Source organism: Oncorhynchus nerka, linkage group LG14 (assembly GCF_034236695.1).
Source record: "Oncorhynchus nerka isolate Pitt River linkage group LG14, Oner_Uvic_2.0, whole genome shotgun sequence".
Taxonomy (NCBI): Eukaryota; Metazoa; Chordata; class Actinopteri; order Salmoniformes; family Salmonidae; genus Oncorhynchus; species Oncorhynchus nerka.
The window spans coordinates 95,466,419-95,488,282 of NC_088409.1; the positions used below are offsets into that span (position 1 = coordinate 95,466,419).

Here is a 21,864-nt window from a genome sequence, read left to right on the forward strand (position 1 = left end):
TAGCCCAGACCAGGGCTGGCCAGGGAACTACCTCTAGCCCAGACCAAGGAACTACCTCTAGCCCAGACCAAGGCTGGCCAGGGAACTACCTCTAGCCCAGACAGAGGCTGGCCAGGGAACTACCTCTAGCCCAGACCAGGCTGGCCAGGAACTACCTCTAGCCCAGGCCAGGAACTACCTCTAGCCCAGACCAGGGCTGGCCAGGGAACTACCTCTAGCCCAGACCAGGGCTGGCCAGGGAACTACCTCTAGCCCAGACCAGGGGAACTACCTCTAGCCCAGACCAGGGCTGCCCAGACCAGGGAACTACCTCTAGCCCAGACCAGGGCTGGCCCAGACCAGGGAACTACCTCTAGCCCAGACCAGGGCTGGGAACTACCTCTAGCCCAGACCAGGGAACTACCTCTAGCCCAGACCAGGGCTCTAGCCCAGACCAGGGAACTACCTCTAGCCCAGACCAGGGCTGGCCTCTAGCCCAGCCCAAGGCTGGCCAGGGAACTACCTCTAGCCCAGACCAGGGCTGGCCAGGGAACTACCTCTAGCCCAGACCAGGGCTGGCCAGGGAACTACCTCTAGCCCAAGCCAAGGAACTACCTCTAGCCCAGACCAAGGCTGGCCAGGGAACTACCTCTAGCCCAGACGAGAGCTGGGCAGGGAACTACCTCTAGCCCAGACCAGGGCTGGCCAGGGAACTACCTCTAGCCCAAGCCAAGGAACTACCTCTAGCCCAGACCAGGGCTGGCCAGGGAACTACCTCTAGACCAGACAAGGGCTGGCCAGGGAACTACCTCTAGCCCAGACCAGGGCTGGCCCAGACCAGGGAACTACCTCTAGCCCAGACCAGGGAACTACCTCTAGCCCAGACCAGGGCTGGGGAACTACCTCTAGCCCAGACCAGGGCTGGGAACTACCTCTAGCCCAGACCAGGGCTGGCCAGACCAGGAACTACCTCTAGCCCAGACCAGGGCTGGCCAGGGAACTACCTCTAGCCCAGACCAGGGCTGGCCAGGGAACTACCTCTAGCCCAGACCAGGGCTGGCCAGGGAACTACCTCTAGCCCAGACCAGGGCTGGCCAGGGAACTACTTCTAGCCCAGGCCAGGGAACTACCTCTAGCCCAGACCAGACCAGGCCAGGGAACTACCTCTAGCCCAGACCAGACCAGGCCAGGGAACTACCTCTAGCCCAGACCAGACCAGGCCAGGGAACTACCTCTAGCCCAGACCAGACCAGGCCAGGGAACTACCTCTAGCCCAGACCAGACCAGGCCAGGGAACTACCTCTAGCCCAGACCAGGGCTGGCCAGGGAACTACCTCTAGCCCAGACCAAGGCTGGCCAGGGAACTACCTCTAGCCCAGACCAGGGCTGGCCAGGGAACTACCTCTAGCCCAGACCAGGGCTGGCCAGGGAACTACCTCTAGCCCAGACCAGGGCTGGCCAGGGAACTACCTCTAGCCCAGACCAGGGCTGGCCAGGGAACTACTTCTAGCCCAGGCCAAGGAACTACCTCTAGCCCAGACCAGGGCTGGCCAGGGAACTACCTCTAGCCCAGACCAGGGCTGGCCAGGGAACTACCTCTAGCCCAGACCAGGGCTGGCCAGGGAACTACCTCTAGCCCAGACCAGGGCTGGCCAGGGAACTACCTCTAGCCCAGACCAGGGCTGGCCAGGGAACAACCTCTAGCCCAGACCAGGGCTGGCCAGGGAACAACCTCTAGCCCAGACCTGGCCAGGGAACTATCTCTAGCCCAGACCAGGGAACTACCTCTAGCCCAGACCAGGGAACTACCTCTAGCCCAGACCAGGGCTGGCCAGGGAACTACCTCTAGCCCAGACCAGGGCTGGCCAGGGAACTACCTCTAGCCCCCAGACCAGGCCAGGGAACTACCTCTAGCCCAGACCAGGGCTGGCCAGGGAACTACCTCTAGCCCAGACCAGGGCTGGCCAGGAACTACCTCTAGCCCAGACCAGGGCTGGCCAGGGAACTACCTCTAGCCCAGACCAGGGCTGGCCAGGGAACTACCTCTAGCCCAGACCAGGGCTGGCCAGGGAACTACCTCTAGCCCAGACCAGGGCTGGCCAGGGAACTACTTCTAGCCCAGGCCAGGGAACTACCTCTAGCCCAGACCAGGGCTGGCCAGGGAACTACCTCTAGCCCAGACCAGGGCTGGCCAGGGAACTACCTCTAGCCCAGACCAGGGCTGGCCAGGGAACTACCTCTAGCCCAGACCAGGGCTGGCCAGGGAACTACCTCTAGCCCAGACCAGGGCTGGCCAGGGAACTACCTCTAGCCCAGACCAGGGCTGGCCAGGGAACTACCTCTAGCCCAGACCAGGGAACTACCTCTAGCCCAGACCAGGGAACTACCTCTAGCCCAGACCAGGGAACTACCTCTAGCCCAGACCAGGGCTGGCCAGGGAACTACCTCTAGCCCAGACCAGGGCTGGCCAGGGAACTACCTCTAGCCCAGACCAGGGAACTACCTCTAGCCCAGACCAGGGCTGGCCAGGGAACTACCTCTAGCCCAGACCAGGGCTACCCAGGAACTACCTCTAGCCCAGACCAGGGCTGGCCAGACTACCTCTAGCCCAGACCCTCTAGCCCAGGCTACCTCTAGCCCAGAACTACCTCTAGCCCAGACTCTAGCCCAGGCCAGGACCACTACCTCTAGCCCAGACCAGGGCTGGCCAGGGAACTACCTCTAGCCCAGACCAGGGCTGCCCAGACCAGGGAACTACTTCTAGCCCAGACCAGGAACTACCTCTAGCCCAGACCAGGCTGGCCAGGACCAGGGAACTACCTCTAGCCCAGACCAGGGCTGCCCAGACCAGGGAACTACCTCTAGCCCAGACCAGGGCTGGGGAACTACCTCTAGCCCAGACCAGGGCTGCCCAGGGAACTACCTCTAGCCCAGACCAGGGAACCAGGGCAGACCAGGGAACTACCTCTAGCCCAGACCAGGGCCAGACCAGGGAACTACCTCTAGCCCAGACCAGGGCTGGACCAGGGAACTACCTCTAGCCCAGACCAGGGAACTACCTCTAGCCCAGACCAGGGCCCAGACCAGGGAACTACCTCTAGCCCAGACCAGGGAACTACTTCTAGCCCAGGCCAGGGAACTACCTCCAGCCCAGACCAGGGCTGGCCAGGGAACTACCTCTAGCCCAGACCAGGGAACTACCTCTAGCCCAGACTACCTCTAGCCCAGACTACCTCTAGCCCAGACTACCTCTAGCCCAGACTACCTCTAGCCCAGACCACCTCTAGCCCAGACCAGGGAACTACCTCTAGCCCAGACCAGGGAACTACCTCTAGCCCAGACCAGGGAACTACCTCTAGCCCAGACCAGGGAACTACCTCTAGCCCAGACCAGGGAACTACCTCTAGCCCAGACCAGGGAACTACCTCTAGCCCAGACCAGGGAACTACCTCTCTAGCCCAGACCAGGGAACTACCTCTAGCCCAGACCAGGGAACTACCTCTAGCCCAGACCAGGGAACTACCTCTAGCCCAGCCCAGACCAGGGAACTACCTCTAGCCCAGACCAGGGAACTACCTCTAGCCCAGACCAGGGAACTACCTCTAGCCCAGACCAGGGAACTACCTCTAGCCCAGACCAGGGAACTACCCCAGACTACCTCTAGCCCAGACCAGGGAACTACCTCTAGCCCAGACCAGGGAACTACCTCTAGCCCAGACCAGGGAACTACCTCTAGCCCAGACCAGGCCCAGACCAGGAACTACCTCTAGCCCAGCCCAGACAGACCAGGGAACTACCTCTAGCCCAGACCAGGGAACTACCTCTAGCCCAGACCAGGGAACTACCTCTAGCCCAGACCAGGGAACTACCTCTAGCCCAGACCAGGGAACTACCTCTAGCCCAGACCAGGGAACTACCTCTAGCCCAGACCAGGGAACTACCTCTAGCCCAGACCAGGGAACTACCTCTAGCCCAGACCAGGGCTGGCCAGGGAACTACCTCTAGCCCAGACCAGGGAACTAGAGGAGACAGAGAGAGACAGAGTATTTGTAGCCTGCAGTGAAAAGCATATAACAAACAATGACAGAGTGAGAGAGCAACAGCTGTGTGCCAGTCTCATAGTACAGACACAGACTCAACACAGAGTCAGTCTGCACACAACAACACTGCTCCAGCTGTCCATCTTATTTCCTCTCATATGATGTCACTGTGATAGCCAACCTTGCAGACTGACCACCCCAACAGACACTGGTGGAGAGATCTCTCTCTCTCCCTCTCTCTCTCTGTGTGTTTTCAGCCTCTGTTCTGTCCTACAATAGTGTTTTTCAGCCTCTGTTCTGGCCTATAATAACACACAGTGAAAGTCGAGATTACAGGCCTCGATAAAACGTGGAGAGGGGGTGAAGAGAGAGGGATGAAGGGGGGGGTCAGTGTGAATCGTGGGAACATGTCAATTCAACAATGGGGTACTCTGCTAGGCAACCAGTCTCACAACGTGTAACAACCACTGTCACAATGGGCTGGTCGCCGAGGGGGCTCTCTAACCCAGATCATACACTAGGCTACTACAGTAAGTGGTAAACGGCTCAAAAACACACACACACACACACACACACGAGAAAGGCGGACACACAAAGACATACTATTCATAGTACTTGTAAGCCAAGAAGAGAAAATAAATGACAATGAAATATTTTACTTTGTAAGGACTGAATGCTAAGTTGCAGACAGAACAGGTCTGTCTGCAACTCCAATTAGCTCGGAGGTGTGAAGTGAGAGGTGTCAAAGCCCTTGAGCCCAACAACTGCAGGAGAGTTTCACAGCCCCCCCAAATGCACAGGCCTTTGAAGGCTTCCTTGTAATCTCCCAAATACAACAGCCACAGGACCACTTTGTTAGGACGTTGTAAAGTACCATTCACCGAAACTGAAGTGATATATCTAGCTAACCTCCTTTTGCACATGGGGGGAGAAAAACGGGGGACAGAGACTGGTTAGCTAGGTGGGATTTTCTACAAGGAATCTGCCTCCCCAAAAAAGCTTCTCCCAAGCAGATACTGCACTGTTCACCGTCTGCCCTGGTCTGTCTCCCCTGTCTGGTACAGGTACCTCCAGCAAACTCACCCCTCTCGTCCTGGTCTGTCTCCCCTGTCTGGTACAGGTACCTCCAGCAAACTCACCCCTCTCTTCCTGGTCTGTCTCCCCTGTCTGGTACTGTTACCTCCAGCAAACTCACTCACCTCCAGCACCTCACCCCTCTCTTCCTGGTCTGTCTCCCCTGTCTGGTACAGGTACCTCCAGCAAACTCACCCCTCTCTTCCTGGTCTGTCTCCCCTGTCTGGTACTGTTACCTCCAGCACACTCACCCCTCTCTTCCTGGTCTGTCTCCCCTGTCTGGTACTGTTACCTCCAGCAAACTCACCCCTCTCTTCCTGGTCTGTCTCCCCTGTCTGGTACTGTTACCTCCAGCACACTCACCCCTCTTTCCCTGGTCTGTCTCCTGTCTGGTACAGGTACCTCCAGCAAACTCACCCCTCTCTTCCTGGTCTGTCTCCCCTGTCTGTCTGGTACTGTTACCTCCAGCAAACCTCAACCACCCTCTCTCCCTGGTCTGTCTCCCTGTCTGGTACTGTCCAGCACACTCACCCCCTCCTGTCTGGTACAGGTACCTCCAGCACACTCACCCCTCTCTCCCTGGTCTGTCTCCCCTGTCTGGTACTGTTACCTCCAGCAAACTCACCCCTCTCTTCCTGGTCGGTCTCCCTGTCTGGTACTGTTACCTCCAGCACACTCACCCCTCTCTCCCTGGTCTGTCTCCCCTGTCTGGTACAGGTACCTCCAGCAAACTCACCCCTCTCTTCCTGGTCTGTCTCCCCTGTCTGGTACTGTTACCTCCAGCAAACTCACCCCTCTCTTCCTGGTCTGTCTCCCCTGTCTGGTACTGTTACCTCCAGCACACTCACCCCTCTCTGTCTGGTACAGGTACCTCCAGCAAACTCACCCCTCTCTTCCTGGTCTGTCTCCCCTGTCTGGTACTGTTACCTCCAGCAAACTCACCCCTCTCTTCCTGGTCTGTCTCCCCTGTCTGGTACTGTTACCTCCAGCAAACTCACCCCTCTCTCCCTGGTCTGTCTCCCCTGTCTGGTACTGTTACCTCCAGCACACTCACCCCTCTTTCCCTGGTCTGTCTCCCCTGTCTGGTACAGGTACCTCCAGCAAACTCACCCCTCTCTTCCTGGTCTGTCTCCCCTGTCTGGTACTGTTACCTCCAGCACACTCACCCCTCTCTGTCTGGTACAGGTACCTCCAGCAAACTCACCCCTCTCTTCCTGGTCTGTCTCCCCTGTCTGGTACAGGTACCTCCAGCAAACTCACCCCTCTCTTCCTGGTCTGTCTCCCCTGTCTGGTACTGTTACCTCCAGCAAACTCACCCCTCTCTCCCTGGCCTAGTGGTTAGAGCGTTGGGCCAGTAACCAGCAGGTAGCCTAGTGGTTAGAGCGTTGGGCCAGTAACCAGCAGGTAGCCTAGTGGTTAGAGCGTTGGGCCAGTAACCAGCAGGTAGCCTAGTGGTTAGAGCGTTGGGCCAGTAACCAGCAGGTAGTCTAGTGGTTAGAGCGTTGGACTAGTAACCAGCAGGTAGTCTAGTGGTTAGAGTGTTGGACCAGTAACCAGCAGGTAGCCTAGTGGTTAGAGCGTTGGGCCAGTAACTAGCAGGTAGCCTAGTGGTTAGAGCGTTGGGCCAGTAACCAGCAGGTAGCCTAGTGGTTAGAGCGTTGGGCCAGTAACCAGCAGGTAGCCTAGTGGTTAGAGCGTTGGGCCATTAACCAGCAGGTAGCCTAGTGGTTAGAGCGTTGGGCCAGTAACCAACAGGTAGCCTAGTGGTTAGAGCGTTGGGCCAGTAACCAGCAGGTAGCCTAGTGGTTAGAGCGTTGGACTAGTAACCAGCAGGTAGCCTAGTGGTTAGAGCGTTGGGCCAGTAACCAGCAGGTAGCCTAGTGGTTACATTTACATTACATTTAAGTCATTTAGCAGACGCTCTTATCCAGAGCGACTTGGGCCAGTAACCAGCAGGTAGTCTAGTGGTTAGAGCGTTGGACTAGTAACCAGCAGGTAGTCTAGTGGTTAGAGTGTTGGACCAGTAACCAGCAGGTAGCCTAGTGGTTAGAGCGTTGGGCCAGTAACCAGCAGGTAGCCTAGTGGTTAGAGGGGAGGCAGGTAGCCTAGTGGTTAGAGGAGGCAGGTAGCCTAGTGGTTAGAGGGGTGGCAGGTAGCCTAGTGGTTAGAGTGTTGGACTAGTAACCAGCAGGTAGCCTAGTGGTTAGAGTGTTGGGTCAGTAACCAGCAGGTAGCCAAGTGGTTAGAGGGGAGGCAGGTAGCCTAGTGGTTAGAGGAGGCAGGTAGCCTAGTGGTTAGAGGGGTGGCAGGTAGCCTAGTGGTTAGAGGGGTGGCAGGTAGCCTAGTGGTTAGAGTGTTGGTCCAGTAACCAGCAGGTAGCCTAGTGGTTGGAGCGTTGGTCCAGTAACCAGCAGGTAGCCTAGTGGTTAGAGTGTTGGTCCAGTAACCAGCAGGTAGCCTAGTGGTTAGAGCGTTGGGCCAGTAACCAGGAGGTAGCCTAGTGGTTAGAGTGTTGGGCCAGTAACCAGCAGGTAGCCAAGTGGTTAGAGCGTTGGGCCAGTAACCAGCAGGTAGCCAAGTGGTTAGAGTGTTGGGCCAGAAACCAGCAGGTAGCCTAGTGGTTAGAGCGCTGGGCCAGTAACCAGCAGGTAGCCTAGTGGTTAGAGTGTTGGACTAGTAACCAGCAGGTAGTCTAGATGTTAGAGCGTTGGGCCATTAACCAGCAGGTAGCCTAGTGGTTAGAGCGTTGGGCCAGTAACCAGGAGGTAGCCTAGTGGTTAGAGTGTTGGTCCAGTAACCAGCAGGTAGCCAAGTGGTTAGAGTGTTGGGCCAGTAACCAGCAGGTAGCCTAGTGGTTAGAGTGTTGGACCAGTAACCAGCAGGTAGCCTAGTGGTTAGAGCGCTGGGCCAGAAACCAGCAGGTAGCCTAGTGGTTAGAGTGTTGGGCCAGAAACCAGCAGGTAGCCTAGTGGTTAGAGTGTTGGCCAGTAACCAGCAGGTAGAGTAGAGTGTTGGACCAGTAACCAGCAGGTAGCCTAGTGGTTAGAGCGCTGGGCCAGAAACCAGCAGGTAGCCTAGTGGTTAGAGCGCTGGGCCAGAAACCAGCAGGTAGCCTAGTGGTTAGAGGGGTGGCAGGTAGCCTAGTGGTTAGAGTGTTGGAGTAACCAGCAGGTAGCCTAGTGGTTAGAGCGCTGGGCCAGAAACCAGCAGGTAGCCTACTGGTTAGAGCGTTGGGCCAGTAACCAAAAGGCTGCTGGATCGAATCCCAGGGCTGACAAGGTAAAAATGTGTCGTTCTGCCCCTGAACAAGGCAGTTAACTCACTGTTCCCTGGTAGGCCGTCATTGAAAATAAGAATTTGTTCTTAATTGACTTGCCTAGTTAAATAAAGTTTGAATAAAAACATATTTTTTTAGTATAGGCCAACTATGAATTTATATTTATTTAAGACTTTTATAGCCTACTGGACTCATAGACATGTACTTTCTCAAGTTATCTTGTTGGGGCGAGTGACTCCTTCAGCCATTAATATTTTATTTGTATTTTTTTGTTGTTAAATTTGACCCCCTTTTCTCCCCAATTTTGTGGTATCCAATTTTGAATTCATCGCCCCTGTACGGGTCGAAAGCCATGCGTCCTCCGAAACACAACCCAACCAAGCCGCAGTGCTTCTTAATTAACACAGCGCGCATCCAACCCGAAAGCCAGCCGCACCAATGTGTCGGAGGAAACACTGTGTACCTGGCGACCTTGGTTAGCGCGCACTGCGCCCGGCCCGCCACAGGAGTCGCTAGTGCGCGATGAGACAAGGATATCCCTACGGGCCAAACCCTCCCTAACCCGGACGACGCTAGGCCAATTGTGCGTCGCCCCATGGACCAAATACTTTTGGTCATGTAGTGTATATTTGTAGTGTATATTTGTAGTGTATATTTGTATATTTGTAGTGTATATTTGTAGTGTATATTTGTATGGTATATTGGTAGTGTATATTTGTAGTGTATATTGGTAGTGTATATTTGTAGTATATAATTGTAGTGTATATTTGTAGTGTATAATTGTAGTGTATAATTGTAGTGTATATTTGTAGTGTATATTTGTAGTGTATATTTGTAGTGTATAATGGTAGTGTACATTTGTAGTGTACATTTGTAGTGTATAATTGTAGTGTATAATTGTAGTGTATATTGGTAGTGTATATTGGTAGTGTATATTGGTAGTGTATATTTGTATGGTATATTGGTAGTGTATATTGGTAGTGTATATTTGTAGTGTATAATTGTAGTGTATATTGGTAGTGTATAATTGTAGTGTATATTTGTAGTGTATATTTGTAGTGTATATTTGTAGTGTATATTGGTAGTGTATATTGGTAGTGTATATTTGTAGTGTATATTTGTAGTGTATATTGGTAGTGTACATTTGTAGTGTACATTTGTAGTGTATATTGGTAGTGTATATTGGTAGTGTATATTGGTAGTGTATATTGGTAGTGTACATTTGTAGTGTACATTTGTAGTGTACATTTGTAGTGTATATTGGTAGTGTATATTGGTAGTGTATATTTGTAGTGTATATTGGTAGTGTATATTTGCTCAACAACAATAAAAACTCAGGCGACCAACAGCCTATCGACCAAACAAGCGACCAGTCTAATAATTGGATGCAGATTCGTTTGAGACTAGTAGTAGAGTAGAGGCCTTTGACTAGTAGTTGAAGTTAATGTTATGTTTATGCCAGGTGTCTACAGAGGTGAGGTTAATGTTATGTTTATGCCAGGTGTCTACAGAGGTGAGGTTAATGTTATGTTTATGCCAGGTGTCTACAGAGGTGAAGTTAATGTTATGTTTATGCCAGGTGTCCAGGTGTTAACAGGTGTCTACAGAGGTGAGGTTAATGTTATGTTTATGCCAGGTGTCTACAGAGGTGAGGTTAATGTTATGTTTATGCCAGGTGTCTACAGAGGTGAGGTTAATGTTATGTTTATGCCAGGTGTCTACAGAGGTGAGGTTAATGTTATGTTTATGCCAGGTGTCTACAGAGGTGAGGTTAATGTTATGTTTATGCCAGGTGTCTACAGAGGTGAGGTTAATGTTATGTTTATGCCAGGTGTCTACAGAGGTGAGGTTAATGTTATGTTTATGCCAGGTGTAACAGAGGTGTCTACAGAGGTGAGGTTAATGTTATGTTTATGCCAGGTGTCTACAGAGGTGAGGTTAATGTTATGTTTATGCCAGGTGTCTACAGAGGTGAGGTTAATGTTATGTTTATGCCAGGTGTCTACAGAGGTGAGGTTAATGTTATGTTTATGCCAGGTGTCTACAGAGGTGAGGTTAATGTTATGTTTATGCCAGGTGTCTACAGAGGTGAGGTTAATGTTATGTTTATGCCAGGTGTCTACAGAGGTGAGGTTAATGTTATGTTTATGCCAGGTGTCTACAGAGGTGAGGTTAATGTTATGTTTATGCCAGGTGTCTACAGAGGTGAGGTTAATGTTATGTTTATGCCAGGTGTCTACAGAGGTGAAGTTAATGTTATGTTTATGCCAGGTGTCTACAGAGGTAAGAGCTGTAGAGAATGTGATTCAAAAGGGAGGTTAACCTAAACAGATAGAGGAATGAGGGAGATCTGGCCTTGTAGTGTGTGTGTGTGTGTGTGTGTGTCGGCAAACGCGTGCTGACAAAGGAAGTAGACTGAACACGCCCTTTAAATAAAGACCAGTAATTGGCAGGCGTCTGTGTGTGAGTGAGACACGACTATAGGTCTACAGCCAGGACAAGAACCAGAGACAGAGGGGGAGAGAGAGAGAGAGAGACGGTAGGCTTCAAGGGGACTCCTACAGCACGTACACCTATAGCTCATTTCTTGGCAGTAGTACTGTAGATTACTTTATCACTGACCTCAACCCAGAGTCTCTCAGAGCGTTCACAGTCAGCCCACTGACCTCAACCCAGAGTCTCTCAGAGCGTTCACAGTCAGCCCACTGACCTCAACCCAGAGTCTCTCAGAGTGTTCACAGTCAGCCCACTGACACCCCTATCAGACCACAGCAAAATCCTAGACAACATGTTTCCCTGCAATAGTGAAGGTGTGAACTTAGCAGTAGAAACGGTATATTTGACATACCAGCTAACATATCAAATTCAAAAAGAAAACCTAAGAAAATGAACAGCAATTAGAAACGATGAAGAGCCCAAAAACCTAAAGAAAGAAATAGAGAAAACTATCTAACCAAAAACAGACAACCAGAACTAACCCAAATGAGAGAATGGTTGTGGGTGATGTAAAACTACTGCCCAAAATAAGCAAAATAGACTGCTATGACATTGCAAAGTGATTTGAGCATTGGGCCTGTAACCGAAAGGTTGCTGGATCGAATCCCCGAGCTGACAAGGTAAAATCTGTCATTCTGCCCCACACATATCAGTTGTACAACTGACTAGGTATCCCCCTTGTCCCTCTCCCTCCTCCTTGTCCCTCTCCTTTGTCTCTCTCCCTGTCCCTCTCCTTTGTCTCTCTCCCTGTCCGTCTCCTTGTCCCTCTCCCTGTCCCTCTCCCTGTCTCTCTCCCTTGTCTCTCTCCCTTGTCTCTCTCCCTGTCCCTCTCCCTGTCCCTCTCCCTGTCTCTCTCCCTGTCCCTCTCCTTTGTCTCTCTCCCTTGTCTCTCTCCCTTGTCTCTCTCCCTTGTCTCTCTCCCTGTCCCTCTCCCTTGTCTCTCTCCTTGTCCCTCTCCTTGTTCCTGTCCCTCTCCCTGTCCCTCTCCTTCTCCCTGTCCTTCTCCCTGTCCCTCTCTTTGTTCCTGTCCCTCTCCCTGTTCCCGTCCCTCTCCCTGTCCCTGTCCCTCTCCCTGTCCCTCTCCTTTGTCTCTCTCCCTTGTCTCTCTCCCTTGTCTCTCTCCCTTGTCTCTCTCCCTGTCCCTCTCCCTTGTCTCTCTCCTTGTCCCTCTCCTTGTTCCTGTCCCTCTCCCTGTCCCTCTCCTTCTCCCTGTCCTTCTCCCTGTCCCTCTCTTTGTTCCTGTCCCTCTCCCTGTTCCCGTCCCTCTCCCTGTCCCTGTCCCTCTCCCTGTTCCTGTCCCTCTCCCTGTTCCTGTCCCTGTTCCTGTCCCTCTCCCTGTTCCTGTCCCTCTCCTTGTTTCTGTCCCTTTCCCTCTCTTTGTTCCTGTCCCTCTCCCTGTCCCTTTCCATGTCCCTGTCCCTCTCCCTCTCCTTGTTCCTGTCCCTCTCCCTGTCCTTCTCCCTGTCCCTGTCCTTCTCCCTGTCCCTCTCCCTCTCCTTATCTCTCTCCTTGTTCCTGTCCCTCTCCCTGTCCTTCTCCCTGTCCCTCTCCCTCTACTTGTCCCTGTCCCTCTCCCTCTCCTTGTTCCTGTCCCTCTCCTTCTCCCTGTCCCTCTCCTTCTCCCTCTCCTTATCTCTCTCATTGTTCCTGTCCCTCTCCCTCTCCTTGTCCCTCTCCCTGTCCCTCTCCTTGTTCCTGTCCCTCTCCCTGTCCTTCTCCCTGTCCCTCTCCTTGTCCTTCTCCCTGTTCCTCTCCTTATCCCTCTCCTTGTTCCTGTCCCTCTCCCTCTCCCTGTCCCTCTCCTTGTTCCTGTCCCTCTCCTTGTTCCTCTCACTGTCCCTCTCCTTGTCCTTCTCCCTGTCCCTCTCCTTGTTCCTGTCCCTCTCCCTGTCCTTCTCCCTGTCCCTCTCCCTCTACTTGTCCCTGTCCCTCTCCCTGTCCTTCTCCTTGTTCCTGTCCCGCTCCCTGTCACTCTCCCTCACCTTGTTCCTGTCCCTCTCCCTGTCCTTCTCCCTGTCCCTCTCCCTGTCCTTCTCCTTGTTCCTGTCCCGCTCCCTGTCACTCTCCCTCTCCTTGTTCCTGTCCCTCTCCCTGTCCCTCTCCCTGTCCCTCTCCTTGTTCCTGTCCCACTCCCTGTCCCTGTTCCTGTCCCTCTCCCTGTTCCTGTCCCTCTCCCTGTTCCTGTCCCTCTCCCTGTTCCTGTCCCTGTTCCTGTCCCTCTCCGTCCTTCTCCTTGTTCCTGTCCCTCTCCCTGTTCCTCTCCCTGTCCCTCTCCTTGTCCTTCTCCCTCTCCTTATCCCTCTCCTTGTTCCTGTCCCTGTTCCTCTCCCTGTCCCTCTCCTTGTCCTTCTCCCACTCCTTATCCCTCTCCTTGTTCCTGTCCCTCTCCTTGTCCTTCTCCCTCTCCTTATCCCTCTCCTTGTTCCTGTCCCTCTCCTTGTCCTTCTCCCTGTCCCTCTCCCTGTCTCTGTTCCTCTCCTTGTCCCTCTCCCTGTTCCTGTCCCTCTCCCTGTCTCTCTCCCTGTTCCTGTTCCTGTCCCTCTCCCTGTTCCTCTCCCTGTCCCTCTCCCTGTATAGGCAGTGTTTGCGGGAGAAACATTATTCCATTACAGACAGGAATGTAAAAAGCTCAGCTGATTTCTACTGTGGGTCATTACCCTGAGAGTCTTAATGAGGTGAGGAGGGAAGGCTATACACTCTGATACCAGGGGACTTTGATCAGTGTGTGTGTGAGTGAGAGAGAGAGCTGGTCCTGGGGCTCTGTTCACAAACACACCCCACAGAGCCCCAGGACAGCAGCACAATTAGACCCAACCAAATCACGAGAAAACAAAAAGATAATTACTTGACATATTGGAAAGAATTAACAAAAAAACAGAGCAAACTAGAATGCTAGTTGGACCGAAACAGAGAGTACACAGTGGCAGAATACCTGACCACTGTGACTGACCCAAACTTAAGGAAAGCTTTGACTATGTACAGACTTAGTGAGCATAGCCTTGCTATTGAGAAAGGCCGCCGTAGGCAGACATGGCTCTCAAGAGAAGACAGGCTATGTGCTCACTGCCCACAAAATGAGGTGGAAACTGAGCTGCACTTCCTAACCTCCTGCCCAATGTATGACCATATTAGAGATACATATTTCCCTCAGATTACACAGATCCACAAAGAATTCGAAAACAAACCCAATTTTGATAAACTCCCATATCTACTGGGTGAAATACCACAGTGTGACATCACAGCAGCAAGATTTGTGACCTGTTGCCACAAGAAAAGGGCAACCAGTGAAGAACAAACACCATTGTAAATACAACCCATATTTATGTCTATTTATTTTCCCTTTTGTACTTTAACTGTTTCTACATCATTACAACACTGTATATACACATAGAATGACATTTGAAATGTCTTTATCCTGTTGCATCTGTTGTGAGTTTAATGTTCACTGTTTATTTGTTATTGTTTATTTCACTTTTGTTTATTATCTACTTCACTTGCTTTGGCCATGTTAACACATGTCTCCCATGTCAATAAAGCCCCTTGAATTGAACTGAGAGAAAGAAAATCGGTCTCTATAAAGTGACTTTGATCTGAGTGAGGCCTGCCTCTGACGCCCATCAGATGTACTGAGGGACACAAACAAACATGTTCCTGATGGAACACACACAGTCACACACACACTCACACACATTTGACCCAACTGACAGAAGGATGAAGTGATAACAGGAAAATATGTAGAAAAGAAAGACAGGAGAGAGTAAGACAGACAGCAGGAGAGAAAGACAGGAGAGAGTAAGACAGACAGCAGGATAGAAAGACAGGAGAGAGTAAGACAGACAGCAGGAGAGAAAGACAGGAGAGAGACAGACAGACAGCAGGATAGAAAGACAGGAGAGACAGCAGGATAGAAAGACAGGAGAGACAGCAGGATAGAAAGACAGGAGAGACAGCAGGATAGAAAGACAGGAGAGACAGCAGGATAGAAAGACAGGAGAGACAGCAGGATAGAAAGACAGGAGAGACAGCAGGAGAGAAAGACAGGAGAGAGACAGACAGACAGCAGGAGAGAAAGACAGGAGAGAGACAGACAGACAGCAGGGTAGAAAGACAGGAGAGAGACACAGACAGCAGGGTAGAAAGACAGGAGAGAGACAGACAGACAGCAGGGTAGAAAGACAGGAGAGAGACAGACAGACAGCATGATAGAAAGACAGGAGAGAGACAGACAGACAGCAGGATAGAAAGACAGGAGAGAGACAGACAGACAGCAGGATAGAAAGACAGGAGAGAGACAGACAGCAGGAGAGAAAGACAGGAGAGAGACAGACAGCAGGATAGAAAGACAGGAGAGTGACAGACAGCAGGATAGAAAAACAGGAGAGAGACAGACAGCAGGATAGAAAGACAGGAGAGAGACAGACAGCAGGATAGAAAGACAGGAGAGAGACAGACAGCAGGATAGAAAGACAGGAGAGAGACAGACAGCAGGATAGAAAGACAGGAGAGACAGACAGACAGCAGGATAGAAAGACAGGAGAGAGTAAGACAGACAGCAGGAGAGAAAGACAGGAGAGAGTAAGACAGACAGCAGGATAGAAAAACAGGAGAGACAGACAGCAGGATAGAAGGACAGATAGCAGGATAGAAAGACAGGAGAGAGACAGACAGCAGGAGAGAAAGACAGGAGAGACAGACAGCAGGATAGAAAGACAGGAGAGAGACAGACAGCAGGATAGAAAGACAGGAGAGAGACAGACAGGAGAGAAAGACAGGAGAGAGACAGACAGGAGAGAAAGACAGGAGAGACAGACAGCAGGATAGAAAAACAGGAGAGACAGACAGCAGGATAGAAAGACAGGAGAGAGACAGACAGCAGGATAGAAAGACAGGAGAGAGACAGACAGCAGGAGAGAAAGACAGGAGAGAGACAGACAGCAGGAGAGAAAGACAGGAGAGAGACAGACAGGATAGAACCTCAGTGGCTTCTGATGGTGAAGACATAAGACCCAGATAGAGAAGGACTCAGATAGGACCCAGCTCACAGAGAGAGAGAGAGAAGGAGAAAGAGACCCATATAGGACCCAGCTCAGAGAGAAGGACCCAGATCGGAGAAATAGAGAGGAAAACAAACACAGATACACAAAGGTCAAGGGTTGCACACTAGAAGGTGACACTTACATTAGCTCCACTCCCAGGACCATGGGCACCTTGTCTCCGGAATGGTTGCTACGGAAACGCAGGCGGAAGAGGTGGCTGGCCCCGGGATGCCGTGATGTCAGCATTCCAGCGGTGGTTCTGATGGGTGATAGGTTGATATCCTGAGCCTGGCAGGGTCCCACCCAGATATGGTCCCTCAGAGCATAGTCTATCACTGCATAGCTGTCTTCACTGAGGGAGGGGGAGAGAGGAGAGGAGGGAGAGAGGGAGGGAGGGCGAGAAGGAGAGAGAGGGAAGAAGAGGGAGAGAGGGAGGGAGGGAGAGAAGGAGAGGGAAGAAGAGGGAGAGAGGGAGGGGAGGAGAGGAGAGGAGGGAGGGAGGAGGGAGGAAGGAGAGAGAGAGAAGGAGAGGGAAGAAGAGGGAGAGAGGGAGGGAGGGGGAGAAAGGGGATTGGAGGGGGAGAGAGGGGAAAGGGAGAGAGAGAGCAGAGAGAGAAGGAGAGGGAGAGACATCAATTAGCCCCACAACTGAAACGCCTCTACCACAATTCAGTCCCTGCTTTACTTCCTGGTAGTAATTAGGTAGTGTTTGCTGTAGGGCTGGGAATTGCCAAGGACAACACTTAGGTGATGATACAATATGCATTGTGGTTCTGATGATTCTATATGTATTGTGGTTCTGATGATTCTATATGTATTGTGGTTCTGTTGATTCTATATGTATTGTGGTTCTGATGATTCTATATGTATTGTGGTTCTGATGATTCTATATGTATTGTGATTCTGTTGATTCTATATGTATTGTGGTTCTGATGATTCTATATGTATTGTGGTTCTGATGATTCTATATGCATTGTGGTTCTGATGATACAATATGCATTGTGGTTCTGATGATTCTATATGTATTGTGGTTCTGATGATTCTATATGTATTGTGGTTCTGATGATTCTATATGTATTGTGGTTCTGATGATTCTATATGTATTGTGGTTCTGATGATTCTATATGTATTGTGGTTCTGATGATTCTATATGTATTGTGGTTCTGATGATTCTATATGTATTGTGGTTCTGATGGTTCTATATGTATTGTGGTTCTGATGATTCTATATGTATTGTGGTTCTGATGATTCTATATGTGGTTTGTGGTTCTGATGATTCTGATTATGTATTGTGGTTCTGATGATTCTATATGTATTGTGGTTCTGATGATTCTATATGTATTGTGATTCTGTTGATTCTATATGTATTGTGGTTCTATATGTATTGTGGTTCTGATGATTCTATATGTATTGTGGTTCTGATGATTCTATATGTATTGTGGTTCTGATGATTCTATATGTAATGTGGTTCTGATGATTCTATATGTATTGTGGTTCTGATGATTCTATATGTATTGTGGTTCTATATGTATTGTGATTCTGTTGGTCTATATGTATTGTGGTTCTGATGATTCTATATGTATTGTGGTTCTGATGATTCTATATGTAATGTGGTTCTGATGATTCTATATGTATTGTGGTTCTATATGTATTGTGATTCTGATGGTTCTATATGTATTGTGGTTCTATATGTATTGTGGTTCTGATGATTCTATATGTATTGTGGTTCTGATGATTCTATATGTATTGTGATTCTGATGATTCTATATGTATTGTGGTTCTATATGTATTGTGATTCTGTTGGTTCTATATGTATTGTGGTTCTGATGATTCTATATGTATTGTGATTCTGATGATTCTATATGTATTGTGGTTCTGATGGTTCTATATGTATTGTGGTTCTGTTGATTCTATATGTATTGTGGTTCTGATGATTCTATATGTATTGTGGTTCTGATGATTCTATATGTATTGTGATTCTGTTGATTCTATATGTATTGTGGTTCTATATGTATTGTGATTCTGTTGGTTCTATATGTATTGTGGTTCTGATGATTCTATATGTATTGTGATTCTGATGGTTCTATATGTATTGTGGTTCTGATGGTTCTATATGTATTGTGGTTCTGATGATTCTATATGTATTGTGGTTCTGATGATTCTATATGTATTGTGGTTCTATATGTATTGTGATTCTGTTGATTCTATATGTATTGTGGTTCTGTTGATTCTATATGTATTGTGGTTCTGATGATTCTATATGTATTGTGGTTCTGATGATTCTATATGTATTGTGGTTCTGTTGATTCTATATGTATTGTGGTTCTATATGTATTGTGGTTCTGATGATTCTATATGTATTGTGATTCTGATGATTCTATATGTATTGTGGTTCTGATGGTTCTATATGTATTGTGGTTCTGTTGATTCTATATGTATTGTGGTTCTGATGATTCTATATGTATTGTGGTTCTATATGTATTGTGGTTCTATATGTATTGTGATTCTGTTGATTCTATATGTATTGTGGTTCTGATGATTCTATATGTATTGTGGTTCTGATGATTCTATATGTATTGTGATTCTATATGTATTGTGGTTCTATATGTATTGTGGTTCTGATGATTCTATATGTATTGTGGTTCTGATGATTCTATATGTATTGTGGTTCTGATGATTCTATATGTATTGTGGTTCTGATGATTCTATATGTAATGTGGTTCTGATGATTCTATATGTATTGTGGTTCTGATGATTCTATATGTATTGTGGTTCTGATGATTCTATATGTATTGTGGTTCTATATGTAATGTGGTTCTGATGATTCTATATGTATTGTGGTTCTGATGATTCTATATGTATTGTGGTTCTGATGATTCTATATGTATTGTGGTTCTGATGATTCTATATGTATTGTGATTCTATATGTATTGTGGTTCTGATGATTCTATATGTATTGTGGTTCTATATGTATTGTGGTTCTGATGATTCTATATGTATTGTGGTTCTGATGATTCTATATGTATTGTGGTTCTATATGTATTGTGGTTCTGATGATTCTATATGTATTGTGGTTCTGATGATTCTATATGTATTGTGGTTCTGATGATTCTATATGTATTGTGGTTCTATATGTATTGTGGTTCTGATGATTCTATATGTATTGTGGTTCTGATGATTCTATATGTATTGTGGTTCTGATGATTCTATATGTATTGTGATTCTATATGTATTGTGGTTCTGATGATTCTATATGTATTGTGGTTCTATATGTATTGTGGTTCTGATGATTCTATATGTATTGTGGTTCTGATGATTCTATATGTATTGTGGTTCTGATGATTCTATATGTATTGTGGTTCTATATGTAATGTGGTTCTGATGATTCTATATGTATTGTGGTTCTGATGATTCTATATGTATTGTGGTTCTGATGATTCTATATGTATTGTGGTTCTGATGATTCTATATGTATTGTGGTTCTGATGATTCTATATGTATTGTGGTTCTGATGATTCTATATGTAATGTGGTTCTGATGATTCTATATGTATTGTGGTTCTGATGATTCTATATGTATTGTGGTTCTGATGATTCTATATGTATTGTGGTTCTGATGATTCTATATGTATTGTGGTTCTGATGATTCTATATGTATTGTGGTTCTGATGATTCTATATGTATTGTGGTTCTGATGATTCTATATGTATTGTGGTTCTATATGTATTGTGGTTCTGTTGATTCTATATGTATTGTGGTTCTGATTATTCTATATGTATTGTGGTTCTGATGATTATATATGTATTGTGGTTCTGTTGATTCTATATGTATTGTGGTTCTATATGTATTGTGGTTCTGATGATTCTATATGTAATGTGGTTCTGTTGATTCTATATGTAATGTGGTTCTGATGATTCTATATGTATTGTGGTTCTGATGATTCTATATGTATTGTGGTTCTGATGATTCTATATGTATTGTGATTCTATATGTATTGTGGTTCTGATGGTTCTATATGTATTGTGATTCTATATGTATTGTGGTTCTGATGGTTCTATATGTATTGTGATTCTATATGTATTGTGGTTCTGATGGTTCTATATGTATTGTGATTCTATATGTATTGTGGTTCTGATGATTCTATATGTATTGTGGTTCTGATGATTCTATATGTATTGTGGTTCTGATGGTTCTATATGTATTGTGGTTCTGATGATTCTATATGTATTGTGGTTCTGTTGATTCTATATGTATTGTGGTTCTATATGTATTGTGGTTCTGATGGTTCTATATGTATTGTGATTCTATATGTATTGTGGTTCTGATGATTCTATATGTATTGTGATTCTATATGTATTGTGGTTCTGATGGTTCTATATGTATTGTGGTTCTGATGATTCTATATGTATTGTGGTTCTGTTGATTCTATATGTATTGTGGTTCTGATGATTCTATATGTAATGTGGTTCTGATGATTCTATATGTATTGTGATTCTGATGATTCTATATGTATTGTGATTCTGTTGATTCTATATGATTGTGGTTCTATTGTGGTTCTGATGATTCTATATGTATTTGGTTCTGATGATTCTATATGTATTGTGGTTCTGATGATTCTATATGTATTGTGGTTCTGATGATTCTATATGTATTGTGATTCTATATGTATTGTGGTTCTGATGATTCTATATGTATTGTGGTTCTGTTGATTCTATATGTATTGTGGTTCTGATGATTCTATATGTATTGTGGTTCTGTTGATTCTATATGTATTGTGGTTCTGATGATTCTATATGTATTGTGGTTCTGTTGATTCTATATGTATTGTGGTTCTGATGATTCTATATGTATTGTGGTTCTGATGATTCTATATGTATTGTGGTTCTGATGATTCTATATGTATTGTGGTTCTGATGATTCTATATGTATTGTGGTTCTGATGATTCTATATGTATTGTGGTTCTGATGATTCTATATGTATTGTGGTTCTGATGATTCTATATGTATTGTGGTTCTGATGATTCTATATGTATTGTGGTTCTGATGATTCTATATGTATTGCGATTTGATGTTCCAAACGTATTGCTCACCATATGTCTGCTGTAGAGAGACGAGAGAGAGACGCGAGAGAGAGAGAAGAGAGAGAGGCGAGAGAGAGGCGAGAGAGAGAGAGAGAGAAGAGAAGAGAGAGAGAAGAGAGAGAGAGAAGAGGGCTCCGGGCAGCCGAGCGGAAATGGAGGAAAACTCGCCTCCCTGCGGACCTGGCATCCTTTCACTCCCTCCTCTCTACATGTTCCTCTTCTGTCTCTGCTGCTAAAGCCACTTTCTACCACTCTAAATTCCAAGCATCTGCCTCTAACCCTAGGAAGCTCTTTGCCACCTTCTCCTCCCTCCTGAATCCTCCTCCCCCCCCCCCCTCCTCCCTCTCTGCAGATGACTTCGTCAACCATTTTGAAAAGAAGGTCGACGACATCCGATCCTCGTTTGCTAAGTCAAACGACACCGCTGGTTCTGCTCACACTGCCCTACCCTGTGCTCTGACCTCTTTCTCCCCTCTCTCTCCAGATGAAATCTCGCGTCTTGTGACGGCCGGCCGCCCAACAACCTGCCCGCTTGATCCTATCCCCTCCTCTCTTCTCCAGACCATTTCCGGAGACCTTCTCCTTACCTCACCTCGCTCATCAACTCATCCCTGACCGCTGGCTACGTCCCTTCCGTCTTCAAGAGAGCGAGAGTTGCACCCCTTCTGAAAAAACCTACACTCGATCCCTCCGATGTCAACAACTACAGACCAGTATCCCTTCTTTCTTTTCTCTCCAAAACTCTTGAACGTGCCGTCCTTGGCCAGCTCTCCCGCTATCTCTCTCAGAATGACCTTCTTGATCCAAATCAGTCAGGTTTCAAGACTAGTCATTCAACTGAGACTGCTCTTCTCTGTATCACGGAGGCGCTCCGCACTGCTA

The 21,864-nt window shown here is 48.0% G+C and overlaps 1 protein-coding gene across 1 annotated transcript in view; it reads right to left on the reverse strand.

Annotated features, from left to right (window-relative positions):
* LOC115125118 (rho guanine nucleotide exchange factor 26-like) overlaps positions 1–21,864 on the reverse strand; it is a 130,255-nt gene that overhangs the window by 16,069 nt on the left and 92,322 nt on the right. Inside the window, 1 exon segment of the mRNA XM_065000579.1 lies at positions 16,045–16,254. Coding sequence (XP_064856651.1) covers positions 16,045–16,254 — 210 coding nt within the window.